Raw genomic sequence first — 23,213 nt, forward strand, 5'->3', positions numbered from 1 at the left:
AAACAAAGCAACCAAACAACAGAAACGACCACAGGTGTCCAGTATTCCTAAGTTAAAGCTAGACAGAAAGTGTTATAGGAAGTGCTGGACAGGACCATGGATGCTTAGGCCACGTCCACTGTCTACTCCACAAAGTATGTCTATCATGTCCTCGCTTGCATGAGAAAACCCAGGTCAACAGAACAATAGCTCTAGGTTAAAGGCCTAGATTGCATCCTGGTATGTGGGTGTGTGCATGTGCCTGTGTGTAGGCCAGAAGACAACGTCAGGTATCATTTTTCAGGTACCTGCCTTCTTGAGACAGGGTCTACCATTGACCCAAAGCTCAGCAACTAGACTAGACTGGCCAGCCAGTAAGCCTCAGGGATGTTCCTGTCTCCACGCCCTAGAGCTGGAATGAAAAACATACACTACCACACCCAACATTTTTGTGTGGGTCCTGGGAATTGAATTCAGATCCTCAGTGGAGCCATCTCCTCAGCCCTAGACCTCATCTTTTGTCCTTTCCATGGACAGCAACGTATGTACATAATAGGATTCTGTACTTAAGATCATGTTGTGAGATGATCACTTGGCTCTGTGTTCTCAAAGGGATGCCGGGAGGCTCAGCCAGAGCCACTGGCTTCACCTGAGAACTTAATAGAAAGTCAAATTGTCAGGGCTGCTAAATTAGAAACTGGGGGTAGGGCCAACACCTTACATCTTAAGCTCCCTGGTTGACTTTAACGATCACTAGAACATGAGACCCTCCGGCTTAGTTTATGTGAAGGGAAGCAAAAGGCACACAGTGACCTCAAAACACCCACATAAGGTGTGCTGGGTAACCATAGCAACACCCTTATTATTACAGTAAAATAGGAAACAGCCATGCATGCAGAAGGCCCCCAAGAGAATCAAAGGAAATTCATTGCTGTCACTGATGTGAGACAATGACTTACGGTATAACAACAGCCAAGTTTAAAGGAAGCTCATGAAAGCTTTGGAGAAACACACACAATGTCCTATCATAGTCCCTATTTGGTGGTTTGGGTATTTATTTTCTTTGTTTCTAAGGGGAAGGAAGGGCTGGAAAATTAAGTATTAAATCATTCAAAGGATATAATACTCTGGAAAGGAAATATTAAAACTTGTAATAATAAATTGTGGAGGCTCAGAGGGACATAAGATGGCAAATACTATTGTGACCAGCAAGAGGCAGAGCCTGGCTCAGCAACTCAGCCCACTCCTAGAGGATGAACCTTATAGAAAATGATTCCATGGAAAGTGGTATCACAATAGGAAACTCATGGGAGATGGAGTTAAAGTTTAAGTGAACATGTGTGTCTTTGTAGGTCATAGGGTCTTTGTTACAAATACAGTGGGACCAGCCATAGACAATGCATGTCCATGGCTGCATTGTTAAATCACAGCCCTTGCTAAAGGATATTGAAACCTGAATGTCCTGTCATCTCAGTGTACCATGAAACATGATCCTTTTGAGTTTTTTCTCCCTTTGACCCCTTGAACACAGAAAACCATTCCCATCTCAGAGATAATACCAAAGCCACGGGTCATTCACAGTCCTCAGGCTTGGATGCCAAGAGATGCCACAGTCCCCCAAACCTACCATCAGGACTATATTTAAGATGTGATGTTGAATTAGAAAATGAGACATGTAGGCAATATTTACAATGTGCTAAGAAAGAGAGAAGAAAAAGTATGGACACATTAATAGGAACTGGAGCCATGTGAAATGAGTGTGCAGGTGTCTCTGACAGGAAGTATCAATAGACCAGTGCAGACTGGGCCGTAGGAGAGTATTCATACTTTACTTCTTTTATAGACAGGGACTCCTAGAGTTGAGGCTGGCCTCAAAACTATTATGTAGCTGGTGCTAGCCTTGAACATCTAGTTTTCCTGTCTTTACCTTCCAAATGTTGAGGTTACAGGCATATGCCCCCATGCCTGGTAAGAATAGAGGCCTTAATTTAACATTATCATTGCACTGCTTTTTCAAGGAACAGTGTGCATTTTTGGTCAGGTTATAAAGAAAGCCAATTTCTCTTTGCTTCTCCTCTACCCTTATGAGCACCTGTTGCTCATTTACTGGCTATCTGTCCACAAAGAATGTAAGTCTTGGATTGCTGATCTGGTCGGCCCCATGTTGGGTGCCATTTGTAGCTGAAGTTTTCCTGGTCCTGCCTGGCCCACGGTCAGGACAAATCTCTCTCACCCACCAGTCCCGCAGCCACTCGGACCCAAGCACACACACAGAGACTTATATTACTTATAAACTGTATGGCCGTGGCAGGCTTCTTGCTATTTAGTTTTTATATCTTAAATTGACCCATTTCTATAAATCTATACCTTGCCACGTGGCTCATGGTTTACCGGTACTTTACATCTGTTTCTCATGGTGGCAGCGGCTGGCAGCATCTCCCTGCCTCCTCAGTCTTCCATTTCCCAGAATTCTCCTCTCTCCTTGTCCCACCTATACTTCCTGCCTGGCTACTGGCCAATCAGCACTTTATTTATCAATCAATTATACATAGCATGTGTGGGGTCCTTATCTTGTCTCATAGGGAAGGGCAGCTGATGTGCTGTACAAAGCACCTGGGAATCTTCAGGTTCTCCCCTCAGACTATAGGCTCTCTCCTCAGAAGGCCCCCAGCATCTCATGCTGACTTAGGCACAGCCTTCCTAACTACCTCTTGTTATAGCACTTTATGTGGGTACCCTCTTTGGATAGGGAGGGGTGGGGCTAACACTGACTTTGTATTCCACAATGATGAGCACCAGTGAACAACAGACACTCAGTAAATGCCCATCAGTAAATTCTATAATCTATTTCCACACACAACATCCAGAACATTCTCTCAAGATTCCCTCTTTTCCTTGAAGGGCCTCTGGACATTCACTGTACTGAGAGAAATCTTTGCTCCCAGACTCCAGTCCCAGTGACCCCTGGAAGCCAGTGGGCCCCATGAACAGTTTGGAAATCTTGGACAAGGGACTGGGGAGATAGCTTAGTCAGAAAAACGTATGCTGGGCAAATACTGCAGGATGGAATTTGATTCCCAGAATCCATGAGTTGGGGGAAGGCCGCCATGGTATTGTAATCCCAATGTTTCACAGAAACAGACACCTGGTGCTCATTGGCCATTCAACCTAGCCTACTTGTCAAGCATTAGGTCAGTGAGGCTTTTTCTCAGGAAAAAAAAATGTGGACAGCATCTGAAGAATGATGCTAGAGGTTGTCATCTGACCCCCACACATGTGTTCACACATTCATACATATGCACGCACACATACACACACACACACACTCACAGCAACTGTGAATAGGGTCTGGTTTAGAGATGTGAAGTCTTAACTGTTTTTCCTTTTTTTTTTTAAGATTTATTTATTTATTATGTATACAATATTCTGTCTGCATATATTCCTACATCCCAGAAAAGGGCACCAGATCTCATTATAGATGGTTGTGAGCCATCATGTGGGTTCTGGGATTTGAACTCAGGACCTCTGAAAGAGCTGCTGGTGCTCTTAACCTCTGAGCCATCTCTCCAGCCTACCTGTTTCTTCTTTAAGGTCCTGAAAGAACTTCTGGTTGAAGATGAAGGCCACGCCACTGATCTCCTCCACCTTGGCCTCGGCCGTGCTGTTCCTGTTTATGAAGTTGGCAGTGATGGCAATGGCCAGCTTCCCTCGGAACTCCTTCCTCCTGAACCCTGCAGAAAGGAAAGGATAGATGGGTCAGTCCTCTAGGTCGGGTGGGAACTCAGACAACATTGCTGAGGACACTTCTCAGTGCCCCACAGACAAGGGGGACAGGGGCTCTGGAGCAGGCAGAGGCACCAGGCTTGTTCCCGCAAGAGGCATTTTGAAGTCAGTGTGGCTCTGTTCTTTTCTGTACTGTTGGACCATAGGGGCCGCTTACATATCCACAGGCCAGTGGCCAAAATGATCTGTGCAGCAGGCTACCGTAGAGGTCAGCCCTCTGTAGACACTCTGAGTATGTCACTGAACACTCTTAAGGCGCTTTGGCATTGTAACCTTCCATGAGTCAAATGATTTTGTTAGCATTTTAAATGGAGAAGAAAACCTTTTGAAAAATAGGGTTAGACTGAACTCCCATAGGACAGGGATGCTAAAACATTTTCTTTATATCTTCATTGTTATGGGTCGTATTGCATTGTCATTTCCCCACCACATATGTGTGGTGAAGTCCTAACCCTTGGTGTCTCTGTATGTGGCAATGGAGATGGGGTCATTACAGATGTGCTTAGTTAAGATGAGGTCTACTGGAGTAGAATGGGTCCTCTGCTGTAACATGGCTGACGTCTTTATTCACAGGGAAAGCTGGACACACATACACACTGCGGGAGATGCTCCATATAGATGAAGGCAGAGCCGGGATGGTGCTTCTGAAGGCAACATCAAGGCCTAGCAAAGGAAACCAGTACACTAGTTCCCAGGGGCTGGTGCCTAGGATGTATGCTGGCTGGTTTACGTCTTGACAAACCTAGACATACCTGGGAAGAAGGAATCTCAACGGATGAATAGCCCCCATTAGACTGGCCTAGGGGTACATCTGTGGTGGCATTTTCTTGATTAGTGATTGATATAGGAAGGTTCAACCTATAGCAGGCTGAGCATAGACCCGAGGCTTTCAAGTATTCCGACCCGTATTTTTCCCAAACCACCAGAGCAATCCCACAAATCATACATGTATCCACACTGGCAGATTTAAGTGCCCTGACAGATATTGCTGTGAGAAGATGGGTACGGGAGTGGGAGCAAGGCAAGTTGAGACTGGACAGAGTAGGGGGCAGACAGGAGAGGCCTGAGCTGGAGGGCCACACATTCAGAATTTTCTGAGATCAGACTTATTTCATCCTTATTCTATCCTTAGAGAATGAGTTTTCCCAGCCATGCATTTTCAGCTTGGGACCCTTGACCGGGGCAAATTCAGAAACCACAACTCCCCCTGCTCTAAGAGATGCCACTGGTACCATGCTGTTTTTCAACCATAGTCTCAGACAACACTTTCAGTATAAATGAGTACATGAAGCCTGTCTGCTGTACTCAAAGAAGCATGGCTTTGAATCCTGACAGTTTTCCTAGCTGCCTGCCAGTAGGTATGCTTAAGAGTTATGAAGAGGGCCCCGCTGTTGATTGGGAGAGTACTTGAACATGAGCGGATACCATTAAAATCTTGAGATGTTTGTTTTAGATGAGGTGAGAGGAGAGCACCTTGGCTAACACAGCAGCAGGTGCTCAGTGAGTTTGAGTTTGTGTTGACTTTTCCCACAGTGTCCTCCCTTTAAGAAGCATTTTCACAGAAAAGCCCTCCCCCACTCCTTGCCTCTGTGCTCTGAGAGGTTCTGCTACCCATATTCTCATTTGGGGATGCTTAGGTCCAGCGAGAGGGAAAGTGGAATGGCCATCCTCCCACGCTCAGCCTCAGGCAGGACAGAACAGCCTGACCTCTACTCTTAGCCAAAGCATCTGCCATCTTGATTACCCTTCTCTGGTTCCCCTCGTTATCTCTCAGCTCTAGCCCCGAAGAAGAATCCTCACCTTCCAGAGTGTTCCTATGGCCGTCAGCACCAACGATGACGTCAAACTCAAAGTCAGACAGGGCGTGGTCTGCAGGGAGGAATTCTGCCCGCCAGCCGACTTCTACCGGGGCAGAGAGACTATTAGATGAGCTGACAGAGGCAGGCTGAGAGAGTGATGCCACCCCTCCCTGCTGGCCATGAGCAATGGATAATGACCCAACGGAGTCTCCCTAAGAAAGGCCCAGGCATCAGGTATATCCAGCCTCTTGACACTGTGACACAATGCTGTCATCTACAAAGTTCATGGTTGAGAACTGTGCAATTGAGGTTTTTTTTAATGTCAAAAAGCTCCCATAATATTTTAATAAGTTTACTATTTCCTCTTTGGCCATATTCATAGCTATCCTGGGAAGCATGCGGTTCCCAGGCTGCAGGCTAGGCACCCCTGGACAGTCCATATCTAGGTTCTCTCTGGGTTTGTATCAGTGCAATCCAGCACAAAGCTGAGAGGAACTGCCAGGTCCACGCCTGGTCAGCTCCACGCCTGGTCAGCTCCACGCCCGGTCTCACTGACCTGTGCTAGGATGCTAACCTTCAGCTATCTCAAACCAGTCTCCCTTGTCCCTGCTACATCACACCAGATTCACCCGTATTCAGCCCATCTTCAATGGCTTCTCATTGTCAAGCAGGTCCCCGGGGTGTAGGAGATGTCGGGAAGCCACTTCGCATTTCTGCTTCTTGCTGTCAGGGCAAGCCTGGCTGGGTCCTCAGAATTAGGACCGACTATCCAGCAGAGACGTTTCAACAAGAGCACACAGTCTCTGAGTGTCCCAAATGATAGTGTCTTGTTAGAAAAGCAAGGAAATCCTCCCCAAGTTGTCAAATATACTGGGCTGAGACCAGGAGAAATCAGGGGTGTACCTTCCATGGGAAAAAGCAAAGCCTCCAATACACACTGCCTCAAAACTCAGCATTTCCAAGGCAAGAGGCAATAACGACAGTAAGATATGAAACCTTGATAGACAAATTCCATGACTATGGTGTGTAAAAGAGATCAGAATTTGATTTCCTTTTTTTCTAGTTTTTTTTTTTTTTAAGGTAGGTTCTCAGTATGTAGCCCAGGTTGGCCTTGAACCCACAACCATCTTGCCTCAGTGCTGGGATTATAGGTATGTACCACCATGTTCAGCTAAAATATCAGAATTTAAGTATGCATAATAAGAAAGAAGAATATTATCAAGAACCCGCCTAGATGGAGACTTTAATCTATAAATTAAAACTCAATAAAATTGAAAATACTGCTCGGTATGATGGCATACCTACAATACCTGTAACCCTAGCATTCAGAAAGAAGTTCAAGGTCATCTTTGGCAACACAGCGAGTTTGAGGCCAGTATGGACTACATAAGACTATCTCAGGAATAATATATATGTTGTGGTGGTTTGAATGAAAATAACCCCCACAGGCCCTTAGGGAGTGGCACTATTGGGAGGTGTGGCCTTGTTGGAGGAAGTGTGTCACTGGAGTGGGCTTTGAGGTTTTGGAAACTCAAGCCAGTCCCAGTGACTTTCTCTTCCTGCTCTCTGCTGATGGAGATGTAGAACTCTCAGCTACCTCTCCAGCGCCATGTCTGCCTGCAGGCTGCCTTGCTTCCCGCCGTGATGATAATGGACTAAACCTCTAACTGCAAGCAAGCCCCAGTGAAATGTTTTCCTTTATAAGAGTTGCTGTGGCCAGGGTGATTCTTCACAGCAACAATACTCTAAGACATATGTATTCCAAGAAATATCTACAGCCTTTGTTTTACAGCTGTTCTAGAAGTCTCAATTTCTTTACTGTATTTTACAATATTTTGTGGGTACAGCAGGTACATCCACCCATCTGTGTGCGGACTGACATACAGATGCTGAAGCTTGTGTGAACTTTATTACACTACCAGATCTGTCTTCTTTCCTGCCACTGGCTGGATGTCGTTTGTCAAAGCTGCATCTTCCTAGGGACTGAGTAACCAAATTATAGGCTTCATGGCGCACATAGTATTTCCACCATCACCCCCGCCCTTGTCGGGAGCTGAAGAATAAGCCCAAAGCCACAAAAATGGTCAAAAAAGGTAAAGTATTTGTTAGTGGAAGTATGCCAAACAGCTCCCAGCAAAAATAACTTGCAGAGATAGCCTCTGAAAGCTACCAGCGCTGCTGCCCGCTTGGAATATCTGCCTTCAGGGCAGGGAAGGAGAATTATACTGTACTTTGATTTTCTTGGTCTTCAGGAGGCTCCAGAACCCTCACGAATTCCACATTCACATGGATTTCCACTCCCAGCATCAGGGCCACCTTGAACAGGATGAGCTGTAGTTGACGGATACCTGTCAGGAAGGAAGGGAAGGGAGAGAGAGGACTGTTAGGAGCAATGCTTGAGCACCACCTGTATGTGAGTACCATGCAGGTGTGGCTCACCGTATCAGCTGAGTTTGAACCAAGCACTCAGACCTTTTCATTCATCCCACACAGTGGCCTTTGGGGAACCTTCTTATTTTCATTTAATAGAGGAGATTTTGAGACTTGATAAAGTCAAGTGACTGCTCAGGGCCACACAGAAGCAAAAAGCAGAGTGGAGCCAGTTCAGTCTGACCCGACAGCTTGGCTCTAGCTGTACCAGGCTGTTCTAACTAGGAAGAGCTGACTGTCCTTCCTTCACCTTTGCTGAGCCGGGCTCTGATCTGATAAGATAAAGATGGAGAGAGGAGGAGACAGTGAGAGTCAAGGGCCATAAGGGAAGTCAGAGATCAAATGGCTCATTGGATGCAGCCCATGCTCAAAGCTCCTCCATCTCCAACGGGAAGGGGCAAGGCAGGGAATTCTCCCTACCAACTGCGCTGAATGCTCTCCACTTTTTACCATGTCAAATGCCTTCAGTGAGCGCAACCTTGTTTGTCCCCCACCGCTCAGCACAAAAGGGCATGCCTCCAACTATTTTTCTGCACAGTGAGAAGTTGTAAACTTGCTGTGGGCGTCTCTGTATTGAGTGGGTGTAGCTCATTTAATATTCACTGAGCACCCACAATGTGCCAGGTGCCATCTTAGTCACAGGAAGATGGGCACATGCTGTCTAATGGAGAAAGCAGATGGACAGAATGCCGGGGCTTGGGCTGGGGCTGCAAGAGAGGAGCAACTGGGATCATCAGATTCGCTGGACAGACTGAGAACAATGAGGGCCACATGAGGCCAGGGCACCCCGGAGCCAGGAAGCTGCTGGGTAAAAATCTCTTTAGTGTGGCAGCAGAAAGGAAGGAGACAACCATGGGAGGAGTATGAGTGGACAGACAGACAGACAGTCCACACTTCTTCTTTTAGAACAAACCCTTTGAGCTAAGGAACAATAATGGGGTCCCCACAGAAGGCGGGGTCCAGGGTGAGGAGCAGGAAGACTGGTGATGGGGAAGGGGGAAGAAGAAGAGAAATCCAAGAGGGACTAGAGTTGGAAGGAGGGCTAGCTCTGTTTCTGTCCTGGGGGTGCTAAGAAAGGAAGATAAGTGTGTAAAGGGCAGGCCAATGGCCTCTCTTCATCAGGCATAGGACACAGACCACTGCTAAGATCCTAGGGCTGGAAGAACAGGGGTGGGGAGTGGAGCATTCTAACACAGTACTAAAGAGAAGTGCTGAGCAATGCTGAACCTGAGGGCGCAGCTGCGGCTGGAGACCGCCCACAGTCTGAGCAGAAGCCAGACAGCTGGGTTTAGAGAGCCCAGGCCACAACCTGCTAAGGAGACAGTCCTTCCAGGGGAGGCTTGGCCACACCTTCCTCACATTGTCGAGGTCCCTGGCTTCCAGTACACAGTAGGTGCTCTATAAATCCCCACCTCCATTCTAACAGGACTTCCCTTGATGATGCCACATCCTCTTAGCACTGTGCTCAAAGCCGTGCTCCACATTCTAACCAACAGACCTTCTTCTCTGGGTGGGTCAGAGCATCCCGCCAGCTCATGCTGTGGCTTTCTGGGCAAATACAAATTTCTTTCCATTGGACTCCTGGAATTTTCTCATCCCAAAGTGGGAATAAACTCTGGGGCTGCTGCTGGTAAATTCTTCTGTGTCTGAATAAATTACACCCTTAGCAGCTGATAATTCTCTCCAGTCCCACCCACACCCCACTCACTTTTCCCATCAATTCTGGTCTCATATGGACATGGCTCTTTGGGCTCCCTTCTCACCCATCCCCATGGAAACGTACAAGGTTCTTAGGTTTGAGGACCAAACATGGCACCCTGCTTACTATATGCCACAAAGCACTTTAGTACTTACTACATAGCAGACGTAGTGCTACCATATTACAAACTTGACCCTAGGTACCCTTAGCAATTCAAGGGACAAGATTAATCCTGTTTTATAGGAGATAAAATCGAGGTCTGAGGAAGGTAAGGAATTTTAACCAAGTAAGGAAGAAATAAAAGAGACATACTTTGTGTTTAATTCACTTGATTCCCATGTGACCTGCCTGACTTCCATAAGTTCCACTGTAATAGAGATGATGGCTAGAGACCTCTTCCCTGCGAAGCTCAGAGGAGGAGGGAGGTTATCTCTCCAAAACTGGTATGCACAGATCTTGCCTCAAGATGCCAGGAGTGACCAATGGCAGAACAGGAGCCATACTCCACAGGGGCATTCAGAGACTGCCCAGCATCAGGTCTACATCCTCAACTTCCCTTCCCAGCCTCCACCAAGGCACACCACGTAGCCTTCTCTCGTCAAAGATCTCAGGAGCACTGGTAAGCAGTCCATCAGAGATTACACATCCAATTACGTCCCTCCTCTCATCTGCCACCTGCCCTGCTCCCCAGGACTAGCAGCACAATGTCCAAATGCCTCTGCACAAGGAGGTCTCAACCAACTGGCCCTGTTAGAGCTTTTGTGAGTTCTCTCTTTAAATTCCTCCTGGGAATGTGACTCACTCTATTAGAGCACATTTTATTACTGACAAAAATCTTAGTGTGCTCCCAGAGCGTACAGACTCCGCTGCTTACCTCAGGGCTTTGTATTTCATTCATCCACTCAACAGATGTTTATTGTTCATCTATTATGTGTCAAGCACTTAGGCCCTGGAGACAGGTCTTTTGGCAAGCAGTATGTGCCAGAGTCTGTGACCAATGGGATATAGCACAGAGCCCAGAATAACCCACAAAGTAGCCTTCATGGTCTGAATGTGAAATGTCCTCACAGTCTCATGTGTTTTGACATTTGATCCCCATCCAGTGGTACTGTTCTAGGAGACTGTAGGACCTTTAGGAGATATGGCCTAGCTGGAAGAAGTGAGTCACTGGGGGAGGAGGAGAGCTTGATGTTTATAGCCTGGCCATTCTGCTGGGCTGCTCATCATTTCCAGATCTGCCCAGGTATGAGCTATCAGCCATGCAGCTGCTTGCCTTTTTGACTTCCCTGACATGATAGGCTGTGTCCCTTCAAACCATGAGCCTGAACAAACCTCTCCTCAAGTTGATTCCTGCGAAGTATTTGACCACAGGCAGAGCAAAGTAACTAACGCATAGTCCTTCAGGTAACATCTGTAAGTTGGATGTATGGATCCTCAAGGACCAGCGGGGGCTCCTAGATATGACAAGATGGGTCCACCCACAGTGAGACCTGGACCTTCCCCCACTCACTGATGTGGTCGATGGAACCAGCACAGAATTTCCCATAGAACTTCTTGGCTCCTAGGCCCCGCAGGTCGTGGATGGTAAAGGGCCAGAGGTGCAGCACATTGTTCCGGGAGAAGGTGTCCCTCTTCTCCACTACAACCACTTTGGCTCCCAGGTAGGCAAGTTCAATGGCAGTGCGCAAGCCACACGGTCCTCCTCCGACGATGAGACACTGTGGAGGAGAAGGAGACACTTAGCAACCTTGAGCGTCCAGGCAGTGCCATCACTGAGGTACGACCTCACCAGCCACGTCATCCTGGGCATCTGCTAGGGTCTGTCATTCCTCCACCCAGTGTATGTTCCCTGTGGGTCCATCACAGACTGGACACTGTTCAAGTCCTGGGAGGACACAGAAGGGGATTTTTGGAGAAGGTACCATAAGAAACATAGGAGGTTCTGAGTAAGGCGGGACTAGATCTGATCCCAGCCTTGGTACACCACCTCTTAGTTTCCTCTCCTGTGAACTGGATCTATGAAGTGCTGCTTTTCTTCAGAGGGCTGTTGTCAATGGGATCACCTTTGGGAAGTATATTGGGCTGGGGAAGTGGTTCAGCTGTAGGGTGCTAGCCTAGCATGTGCAAGGCCTTGAGCTACGTGTCTCCAGTAGCACTAAATAAATACACAGTAAAAGAAGGAAGTGCTTCCGAGTCGCGAAAGTGTGTGGAACATCATTCTATCATTCTTGTGACCGAAGGCTAGCCAATACTTCCTTAGGACCAAGAGCCAAACAACAAGAGAAAATATTGATCATCTGGATTTCAGCAAGGTTAAAAACTTCGGTGCTGGGGCTGGAGAGATGGGTCAGTGGCTAAGAGCATTCTCTGTTCTTCTAGAAGCCAGAGTTCCATTCCCAGCACCCATGTCAGGTGGCTTACAACCACCTGTAATTCCAGCTCAGAGGATCTGACACCTTCCTCTCACCCATCATGCACCAGCACACAGATCTGACAGCCCCCCCCCATACACAAATAAAAATAAATCTTAAAATAAAACTAATGTTTCAAAAGCTATTTTTGCCCAGGAAGTGAAGAGAAGACAGTTATGGCGGCATACGCCTGTGAGCCCAGGCCAGCCTGTCTCTCCCCACCCCCTCCCCAGCCTGGCAAAGGAAAAGAAACAAGAGAAGACTGTCCCACTGATGGGAGAAAATATTTGCAAACCACATAACTGATAAGTCTTGATAACGTACTTGTATTAATATGCATAAAAAATTGACAGCTTAAAATGAAAAATAAATTAAAATACCTGAGTAAGCCCGAGAAAGAACTTAGATAGCATTTTTTCCCCAGTAAAGATACACAAAGAGTCAGTAAGTAGATAAAAAGACCTCAACACTGTTAGTCATCAGAGAAATGCAAAAGTAAGCCAAGGTGAGTGGTCACTCTCTCGTCGCTAGTAAAGGTTCTAATTTGATGGAGGCACAAGAATCAGGAGCTGCAAATATTCAAACTCACATCTTGCTAGTGCAAATGATTTCAAACAGTCTGGTATAGCAATTCCTCTATCAGTTAAACCCAGGGGTACCATATTAGCCAGCCATCCCACTCCTAGGTACACAGACTCAAGAGAATCAAAAACATCTCCATGAACATCAAGGGAAGGATTATACCTATCAGCCCCAAATTGCAAACAACTTGTGAGCCTATGAATTAATGGATAAGCAAGATACAGGTGTAATATCGGGGTGCCTATATGTATTTGCATGTGTGGGTGCAGGTACATGTGTGTAGGGGCCCAAGGTTGACATCAGGAGTCTTCCTCAATTGTTCCCCCTTATTCAAGTGACCCTAGGACTTGCTGATACAGGATAGTTTAGTCAGCCATCTTGCTTTTGCTCTGGGGATCCCTGATATCTGCCTTCTGAACACTGGAATTACAGATGGGCTGCCACACCCAGCTGGTGCTGATTTGGGTTTGAGGATCTGAACTGCAGAATAGGCAATCTGTATAGACAGAAAGATTGGTGTGATAAGGTTAAAGCAAAGGAAAGATTGGGACGTGAATGCTACTGGGTATGTGGCTTCCTTTTAGAATGTTCTGGAATTAGGCAGCGGTGATAGTTACATCCTTTAGTAGGATAAATCTTATAGTATGTTGGTTATATTACATACAATAAAACAGTGGGACCCTATCTAAAAGAAAAATCGACTGGCGATAACTCAGCAGTTAAGAGCATTGGCTGCTCTTCCAGAGGACCCAAGTTCAATTTCCAGCACCCACACGATGGCTCACAACCACCTGTAACTAGTTCCAGGGCCTTCTTCTAGTCCCCGTGGGCACTGTTTGCACGTGGTACACACACACACATACACACAGATACTCAAACATACACATAAAATAAGTATTAAAAAAATAAAAACTTCAGGCCCAGTGGTAGAATCCCAGGACCCAATTCTAGGTAATGTTAGACAAACAAAAATTGTGGTAATTAGAGAAAGGCATGACACACACTGGTATGAATGTTGGATTATTATTTTTTTTACAACGTTTTAAATTTTATTATTCATATGGGTATTTTGCCTGTGGATATGTTTGTGCATCAGGTGTATGCCTAAGTGCCTATGGAGGCCAGAAGACGGTACCAGAGCCCTTGAAACTGGAGTTACAGGTGGTTTCAAGGCACCATATGGATGCTGGGAATTGAACCTGGATCCTCCAAAAGAGTAGCCAGCGCTCCTAACCACTGAGCCATCTCTCCAGCCCTGAATGGTGGAGTCTTATTACTGAAAACTAACACCTGTTTCTAGAGACTTCCAGGCCATGGGGTAAATCTGGACTTTGAAATAAAGAACTACAATGTCTTGTGGTTAATCTATTTCATGCTCAGAAAGGGAAAAGCTAAGTCTGTCTGGTAGAATGCCAGGGACTTCAGAGGAGGGACTTTCTGTGTCATCCTCATCGTCACGGTAGCCCACATCTGTGGTGCACTCACTTACAGTCGTGTGTTTGACTTCTCAAATTCAGGAACTGTTATTGCTCATAGAAGAGAACTTTCATTCTGACCATTTCCCAAATGGGAAAAGCAGGGCACAGAACTGTAAGGTCACTAACTGGTCCACGGTGTCAGACTGAAAGGGGCAGAGCCAGGATCGAAACCCAGATGGTCTTGCTCCCAAGTCTACCATGCACTCCTGCTTCTGGTTTGATGGAAATAACAAGAAAACCAAACATCTCAGCCGCTGGAGCCCATTTGGAGAAAAAGGGGTGAGGGGTGAGAAAAGAGGAGAGTAGTCTGCACCCAGATGCTGAAGGTCTTAAACACATTGGTTTTCTTGGCACCGGGCTGTGGGTGAAGAAGAGACAAGGTCCATATATCAAGTCATGCATGTTGAAGAAGACCATGTCCTTCTCCAGAGAGGACACAGTCTGTTAGGACAGAAGAGGGGGCACATGGTGATGTAGATAGTCACACTGACATCTAATTTTCTTCAGTGCTGTGTAAGACCCGAAAGCATGGTGGTAGCCCAGCAGCGGCAGGAGTTCACAGGTGAGTGTGTGTGCGGGGTGGGTGGGGTGGACATGGGGGTGTGGGGTATGTGCGAATAGCTGAAGCTGTTCAGCAAGTCAATAAGCAAGGCCTTCACCCACTTCTCGCTCACTGACGGACGTTGCAGAGACATCTGGAAACTTCCCTCTACTTGGGATTAAATGTTATCTTAGAAACACTTCCCTCTTCCTGAGCAAATACTCCATCCTCTCATGTCACTCCCTAGGCCGCCAGGGTCCCGGAGGGAAAGGGCGATCAAGTGTATCAGAGGCTCCCACACTGCAATCAGTGTAGTTTACTGGCTGGAACCTTCCAGAGAGTTTGTAGATACCCAATTAGAGGAAATGAAGTCACTGCTGAGATTTGACTCACCCCCAGAGACTTTGGGGAGTGCGGGGAGGGGGGGGGGAGGGGGAGGGGGGCTGGCTTCCTCTCTGGACAGAGGTGCCTGGAGAAAACCAGCTTCCTCAGCCCAGATCCGCACGTTATCTCACCCTCCACGTAGCTTCTTGCTCCACATAGCCAGACAATGACGGTCATTTCAGAACCGGCTCCAAACCCCAGGCTTGTGGGGTTTGCTTTGGGCGAAGTCTGGACCCATTACATGTCTTTGCAGTTACCACATTTTTCCCGTTGGTGAGTTCTGTCACTCCACGGCCAGAGCTGGGCCAGCTGGAGGATGGAGGGTGAGGAGGACAGAGGCCTTCTGCAGTTTTCGTTCACCATGCCTAATCCATCTCTGGTACCCAGACAAGGCAGGAAACCTCTTCTTCAGCCAGGGACCGTTGTACCTCGAGTGTACAAACACTAGCCAGGACTCATGTCCAGTCTTCTCGGCAGCACCTGGGTCCCGTCAGCGAATGTTTGTTTGGCCTTCCTATCATCCTAGGCTTTGTTGCATATTTTGGGCCTGGAATCTCAGAGATGCCAGTCATACCATGATTTTAATCAAAGCAAATGCCAATGGGCTTAGTTATATCAAGGGAGAAAAATCTCGGCTGGCACAAGGGCCTGTTGGCTGGGGCAGTGGGGGCAGGACGGTTCCCCTCGGAATGTGCTAGTTATGATTAGAATGGAGACTTGGTATCCTGACAAGCGGCCAAACACCGTGCAGCCACGTGTCTGGGCAGAGGAGCAGCACTGGCTTCCTGGGATGCCCATGGTCAGTGGATGCTCTGGATGACAAGGGTGGCCCAGTAGACTGAACACAGAGGCAAAGGACCCTCCTCTTTCCACAGACCCACCCAGCAATTGCCACTTATGTCTGACTTTCAATAAACAGAGCTTCTGGTTAAAACCCAGCCTCAGTCAGTGATTGCTCACTGTACAAGCATGAGAACCATGTTCAGGCCTAGAGCCCATTTTAAAGAGAAAGAGCAAAAAAAAAAAAAAAAAAAAAAAAAGAGTGGGGGGAGGGGCGGAGAGACAGAGACAGAGTTGTGTTTGATGTCACACAGCTGTGAGGAGGCAGCAAGGTTGAGACAGGTGGATCTCTGGGCTCACTGACTAGTCAGCCTAATTAAAATGGTGAGTCTCAGGCCAATGAGAGACCCTATCTCAAAAGACAAGGTAAATATCTCCTGAAGAGTGACTCTCAAGGCTGCCCTCTGCCCTCCATACACACACATGAGCAAACATGTGCACCTACCACACATCCATGAACACACACAATGAATGCACACACACACACACACACACACACACAAAGAGCACACATACACACGAACGTGCACACACACATAATGAACACAGACACACACACATGAGCACACACACAGGATTGTGCACACACATATACACAGAGAGAGAGAGAGAGAGAGAGAGAGAGAGAGAGAGAGAGAGAGAGAGAGAGAGAGCCAGCCCAAAGGCCTTCCTTGAGTCCCTAGATTAGGCCGCACACTCCTCCTATGCTCCTGCTGGCTCAGTCCTTACTGTTGCCCCAGAACGAGCTCTTATGTTATCATTGGCTGGGCCCCAAGAACTGCCCCATCCTCTCTGTGTTATCTGTGTGCCTGAGCTCATCCACTGCCTGGTACGCACAGGAGGCCCAACACATAGCTGATGGATGAATGAACTTCCCACCCACCCACTCCCCGCCAACTCAGTCCTGGCTTTCTGACCACGAGAGGGATGTTGGGTGCATGCCAGCCAGGGTTAATGTTTGCAGATTCCCACCCAGACAGAAGGAGCAGGGGTCTGCCAAGGCCACCTACATCACGGACATCAGTATTATCTTTGCACTTGGGTGATGTGAATTATTGTTCATTGGGGAGCAGGCAGATCCACCAGCAGCAGGAAATCCACTGTAAAGATAAGCTTGGTAGAGTTCAGGCCTGCACATTCTCAACAAGAGACAAACACTGCATGGAAAAAACAGACTATTTATCAAGGAGCCAGAGTCGGGACAACAGCTAGTGTACGGCCAGTAGATTCCGGCCAGGAATCTCACACAGAACTCTTGCTGCACTTCAGATGGGGCCCTGAAAGCATGACTCTTGTAAACTTTTATTTATTTTTATGTATATGAGTGTTTTGCCTGCAAGTGCCTGTGAAGGCCGTAAGGTGTTGGTTCTTTGGGAATTGGAGTTCCGTGCAGCTGTGACTTACCATGTGGATGCTGGGAACTGAACCCAGATCCCCTGTGAGAGCAGCCAGTGTTCTTACCCACTGAGCCATCTTGCCAACTCTTTTTTTTTTTGCATGTGTTTGTGTTGTATATATGGGTGTGTATGTGTGTTCGCCTATGTAGGTGTAGGCACGTGTGTGTGTGTGTGTGTGTGTGTGTGTGTGTGTGTGTGTGTGTGACTGAAGTTTTCCTCAGTCACTTTCCATCTTATTCAAGTGGGCACCGAGCTCACAGACACAGGCTAGTCTAGTCTAGCTAGCTAGCCTGCTCCTGGTCTGGAGACCCCCTGCCTCTGAGCCCAGCTTACAGGTGGGCTGCCACACCTAGCCAGCACTCAGGTGGGTTCTGGAGAGCTGAACTCCAGTTCTCCCGCTTACACGGCAAGAACTTCATACACCGAGCCATCCCCCCAACCCGCTCACTCATTTCTTGATGGCACAGTGCATCTTCCAACCACATCTCCTCCTAGTCCATGAGTAAACGGGAACACTGCGACCCAGCACAGAATGCGCAAGGATCACCGAGTGCACCCAGGGCTAGTGCAGGGCCCGGTAGTCTGCAGTCTTTGTTTCTGCCCTGCTTCCGCCCTCCCTTCTCCCTGGGTGCAGTGTGGGCCAGGGCTATGGTGAGGTGCTGTGAGCACAGCAACGGCCAGCAGACAGGGGTCTGCTCTGCATGGCTGCTGGCCCGCCCAGGCCCTTAGCTGAAACCAAGTGTAGAATGGCTCACATGCACTCTGCCAGCACTCTCTACTGTGGGCCGCCGCCCTAACCACTTCCTGGACCTCGTCTTTCTAACTGCCCCTTGAAAGGGTCAGCATCACACCCACCTTAGAAATGGAGAGACAGAGGCGTGGAAAGGTTAAACCAGTGCCTGAGAGGTGGCTTAGCAGGTAAGAGCACCTGCTGTGCACACATGAGGATCTGAGTTCAAATCCTTAGCAGCCATGTTACAAAACAAAACAAAAGGCTGGGTGTAGCTATGCACACACCTGTGACCCCAGCACTGTTGGGAGCAGAGACATGAAGTCACTGGAGCCTGCTGACTGCAAGTCTAGTTCCAGGCTCAGTGAGAGACCCAAAAGAGTAAGGCAGAAAGTGATTGAGTAAGACACCTTGTCTGGCCTCCTAAAGCACATGGGGATACACACCCACACACATACCTACACACACACACACACACACACACACACACACACACACACAGAGTGCCTCCTTGTGTGAGTAGCGTGCCCAGGGGCTAAAGGTGGGGGTCTAAGGACAGTTTCATTTGTGAATATTCTGCCCTTCAGTTTAGAAGTCATGAGCACAGTCCTCAATTTTGAGGGAGTAAAAAAAAAAAAAAAATGGAGACAAAGAAGGCAAGAAATCCCTCCCTAGACCATGTAACAGGTAAATGGTCAAGTTTGGATTTAACCTCAGGCCTATGCTCTCAATGGCTTGCCTGAGTGGAAAACCTGACTAACAGGAACTTAGTGGTGAGAATGGACAGAGGTCACTTCCCCCTCTCCCTGCACCGAGGCCACATGAATGCAGCCAGAGTTCAACCTGGGTTCACAGGGAATTTCTGCACAGGAGGACAGGGCTGTGCCCAACTGTGCTTCCCCAGGGCGGAAGTTCCCAGGCCAGATGGAGCTTCAGCCAGTGCAGCTCCCAGGAAGCCATGGGGACAGGTGCCGCAGTGCAGTGTTTTCAATCAGCTAGCACAAGGATTCTACGGCGAGCTGGGTCTCCTTGGTAATGATAGCCCTCCAGACATGCTGGCTCTTTGGGGCAGCACTCTGGTGCCAGAGACATGCCAGCGTACTTCCTAGGGTGGCTTCACAGCCTCTGGCTGTTGGGACAAGCAACTTATCTGAACCCAGGCAGGAAGTCCGTGGCTGTTAGCCGATGACTGCAAGCAAAACCAGCCTGTTCATAATCATAGGAAGAAAAGTGTTTGAAGCCAAGGCACCTGCCTCGTGCCTGCAGGGAGGGGGCTCATGGTGGGAGCTGGGGGACTTTATAGCATCAGTTTGCACAGCGACAAGGAGGGAGCCTCACGGGAGATATGGCCACCAAGATCGCAGCCATGAAGAAGTCCTTGAAAGGGCTGGCCAGGGAAGGCTCTTCACAAACACTTCACACTCCATTTTTGGCAGGATGCTAAATCTCATTTTGTTGGTGGGACCCTGCCCCATCCAATGTCCTGACTACTTCCACACACCCCACTCCCCAAGTCCAGTTTCATGTAGCCCAATCTGGTGTTGAATTTGATATATAACCAAGGATGACCTTGAACCTCAGATTCTCCTGCCTCCACCTACACCAAGTGCTGGAATCAGAGACATGTGCCACCACACCCAGATTATGCAGTGCAACAGACTGGACCCAGGACTTCACGTCCACTAGACAGTCTACCGACAGAATGGCATCCTCAGCCCCAACTCTCTCTTGTATTGCTCTCCCACCCAGCTATCCTGACTACCACACTCCACTTAATAACTACAGAGATCCACAGGCACATTAGCTTTCTCCCATCATCATGCTTCCCCTCAAGAAATACTTCCTCCAAGAGAAACATTCCATTCCCTCTCTCCCTCCCCTGGCTGGAGTGTCCCAGTACTCTCCTCCTCTCACAACAGTGTAAGCAGGGAGCCCAGGTTCTGGGCCAGGGAAGCTCCACTTGCAAACATTCTTCCCTTAGCCTCATGAGTATGCTCAAGCTAGCACTGGTCTAGGGGTTGAAAGTACACTCCTTGCCCCTATGGCTGTCTTTGGGGGAGTGGTATTTGGGCCTCATGGCACCTCCCCACCTAAAGTATAAGATCCTGAAGCCAGGACAAAAGTGCCACCTTAGCCCAGCCCCTGCTAGCAGAGAGTCACTATGGCTCATGTGCATCTCTGCTGAGAGGAGCAATGGTAACAGTAGCATTAAGACTAGAATAAGATCTGGAGCTGCCCAAATTGCTCACATTCCCTGCACTGCCCACACTGCCTGCACTGCCCACACTGCCTACACTGCTCACACAGCCTGCACTGCCTGCACTGCCCACACTGCCTACACTGCTCACACTGCCTGCACTGCCCACACTGCTCACTGCCTGCACTGCCTACACTGCTCATACTGCCTACACTGCTCACACTGCCTGCACTGCTCACACTGCCCTCACTGCCTGCACTGGTCGCACTGCCCGCACTGCCTGCACTGCTCACTGCCTGCACTGCCCACACTGCTCGCACTGCTGACACTACCTGCACTGCCCACACTGCCCGCACTGCTCACTGCCTGCACTGCCTACACTGCTCATACTGCCTACACTGCTCACACTGCCTGCACTGCTCACACTGCCCGCACTGCCTGCACTGGTCGCACTGCCTGCACTGCCTACACTGCTCACACTGCCCACACTACCTGCACTGCCTACACTGGTCGCACTGCCCGCACTGACTACACAGCTCACACTGCCTGCACTGCCTACACTGCTCACACTGGCTGCACTGCTCGCACTACCTGCACTGCCTGGACTGCTCACACTACCTGCACAGCTCACAATGCCTGGACTGCCTACACAGCTCACACTGCCTGCACTGCCTGCACTGCCTACACTGCCTGCACTGCCTACACAGCTCACACTGCCTGCACTGCTCACACTACCTGCACTGCCTACACTGCTCACACTGCCTGCACTGCCTACACAGCTCACACTGCTTGCACTGCATGCACTGCCTGCACTGTTCACACTGCCTACACTGCTCACACTGCCTGCACTGCCTGCACTGCCCACACTGCCTACACAGCTCACACTGCCCACACTGCATGCACTGCCCGCACTGCATGCACTGCCCGCACTGCTCGCACTACCTTCACTGCATGCACTGCCTGCACTGCTCACACTGCATGCAATTCCTGCACTGCCTGCACTGCAGGCACTGCCCGCACCGACTGCACTGCCCGCACTGCCTGCACTGCCTGCACTGCTTACACTGCCTGCATTGCCTACACTGCTCACACTGCCTGTACTGCTCTCACTGCCTGCACTGCTCACACTGCCTACACTGCCCACACTGCCTATACTGCCCACACTGCCTGCACTGCTCACACTGCCCACACTGCCTGCACTGCTCACACTGCTCACACTGCCTGCACTGCTCACACTGCCTGCTGATGTGGGCCTATGGTCACTTGGAATAGTGAGTGCTGGATCCTAGCTGTAAAACAGGGTGAAAATGTGACCTCTGGTCTTAGCAGTCAGGCTCAAGGTCACCATGCTACTACTACTTCTTCCAAGTCAAAGACAGTGTTAACCAGGAGAGAGCTCACCAGTACTGTCCTGACACCTGAGATGTGTAGGGACTTGTGAGATGGCTCTGAGGGTTGTGGACTGTGTCCTTTGCCCCAGAAAACTAATAACCCAGTTGGAAATAGAGAAGAGAGGCAGATGTAGTGAGTGCTAGGTCGTTGAGTACTAGCCACCACTGTTAAGGAAGTTGGAGAAGGCATGGATTGGGTGACTGGATCAAGGAAGGACCATGCAGGAGATGGAACATGATGGGAGAACTGAGCTGGGGGAATTAGAGAGGCAGAAGAAATAGCAAGAATGAGAAAGAGGGAGATGGCTGTGGAACAGTGGGGAGCCTGGATGGGGCTAGAGCTGGGGGTTCAGCGAGGCAGAGAAGGTGAAACCAAGTAGGCATGGGAGAAGGAGCTAGACCTGGAGGGTCCTGGAGCAGGTGGGGTCTCCATTCTTCCTTTTGCCTGTTTGGGACAGAATAGAATGAAACCCTGCTTTAGGAGAACTGGTTCTAGAACAATGCCAGATGAGAGGGAGAATGGCATCCCTGTGCTGTTTAAATGGAGTCTTCCACCCACCCCACAGGTGCTCAGATGCCCAGGCTGCTCCCCTCATCTTCCTCGTGCTGCAATGGAGTGGATCCTCAGGCTTGATCTTGGTAGGCTTCACCATCAACTCACATGTTGATGATATGCAAAACCATGACCGGTAACTCCCCTAGGTTTCAGAACGCAGTAGTGGCACTCCTGCCTGCTGATTATTTCCAGCTGTTCTAATAAGCGTCTCACAGATTCACAGCCTGCCCCGGACCTGTTCCTCCCTTGACCATCACTGTCTTGGGAAATGCTTATGGGACTCTTCCAGCTTTTTAGTGCTAGACTCTACACCTATTCTGCTCCTTTCTCACCAACCCCCCTCACCCCCTCATCCCCCCCACTCTCCCATCTCCCACCTCCATGGCAGCAAACCAGTTGACTCCTTTCAAACACATCCAAGTCTAACCAGTTTTTGTCTCTTCTGTGTTACCACCTTCTCCAAGTCCTACCTGCCCTGACATCGGGGTCCTACCTGGTCTCCCTGCTCCTTCCTGTATCTCTTTCTAGCCTCTCCCCCACACATCAGCCACAGCCCTTCTAACGGGAGACCCTGCCTCTCCGGGCTTGCCACCATCTACCCACTCCTGTGGCTCTCAGAACTCAAAATCAGAAGAACTCATTGTGGCCTTCAGACCCCTTGTGACCTTGTGTTCCAGTTTCTCTCGATTTCAGTGTCTACCACACCCTCCCTCCCGGCTCTTCTGTGGTGATGGCCTGGATGCGCACATGGCACCTTCTCACCTGCTTCTCCTTTGCCATTTTTCATTTTTTTTAACTTAAAAGGGGCATCTATTATAGGACATCAACATGTCTAGTTATATTTCTTACAGTATTTTAAATGTTTGTAAATATTCCAAGCATTTGCTTTTTTTTTTTTTTTGAAAAAAGGTTTTCTTATACTTTATTAATGTTGCGTTTGTGAGGGAAGTGGAGAGAGTGCACACACCATAGCATACATGTGGAGGTCAGAGAACAACTTGTGGGAGTCAGTTCTC

At 48.8% G+C, this 23,213-nt stretch overlaps 1 protein-coding gene across 1 annotated transcript in view; it reads right to left on the minus strand.

The window, feature by feature from the left end:
* Positions 1-23,213, minus strand: part of Mical2 (microtubule associated monooxygenase, calponin and LIM domain containing 2) — a 189,961-nt gene that overhangs the window by 97,966 nt on the left and 68,782 nt on the right. Inside the window, 4 exon segments of the mRNA XM_059268759.1 lie at positions 3,555-3,710; positions 5,563-5,664; positions 7,793-7,909; positions 11,201-11,408. Of these exon segments, the coding sequence (XP_059124742.1) occupies positions 3,555-3,710; positions 5,563-5,664; positions 7,793-7,909; positions 11,201-11,408 (583 nt within the window).

This window comes from Peromyscus eremicus, chromosome 1 (assembly GCF_949786415.1).
Source record: "Peromyscus eremicus chromosome 1, PerEre_H2_v1, whole genome shotgun sequence".
Classification (NCBI taxonomy): domain Eukaryota; kingdom Metazoa; phylum Chordata; class Mammalia; order Rodentia; family Cricetidae; genus Peromyscus; species Peromyscus eremicus.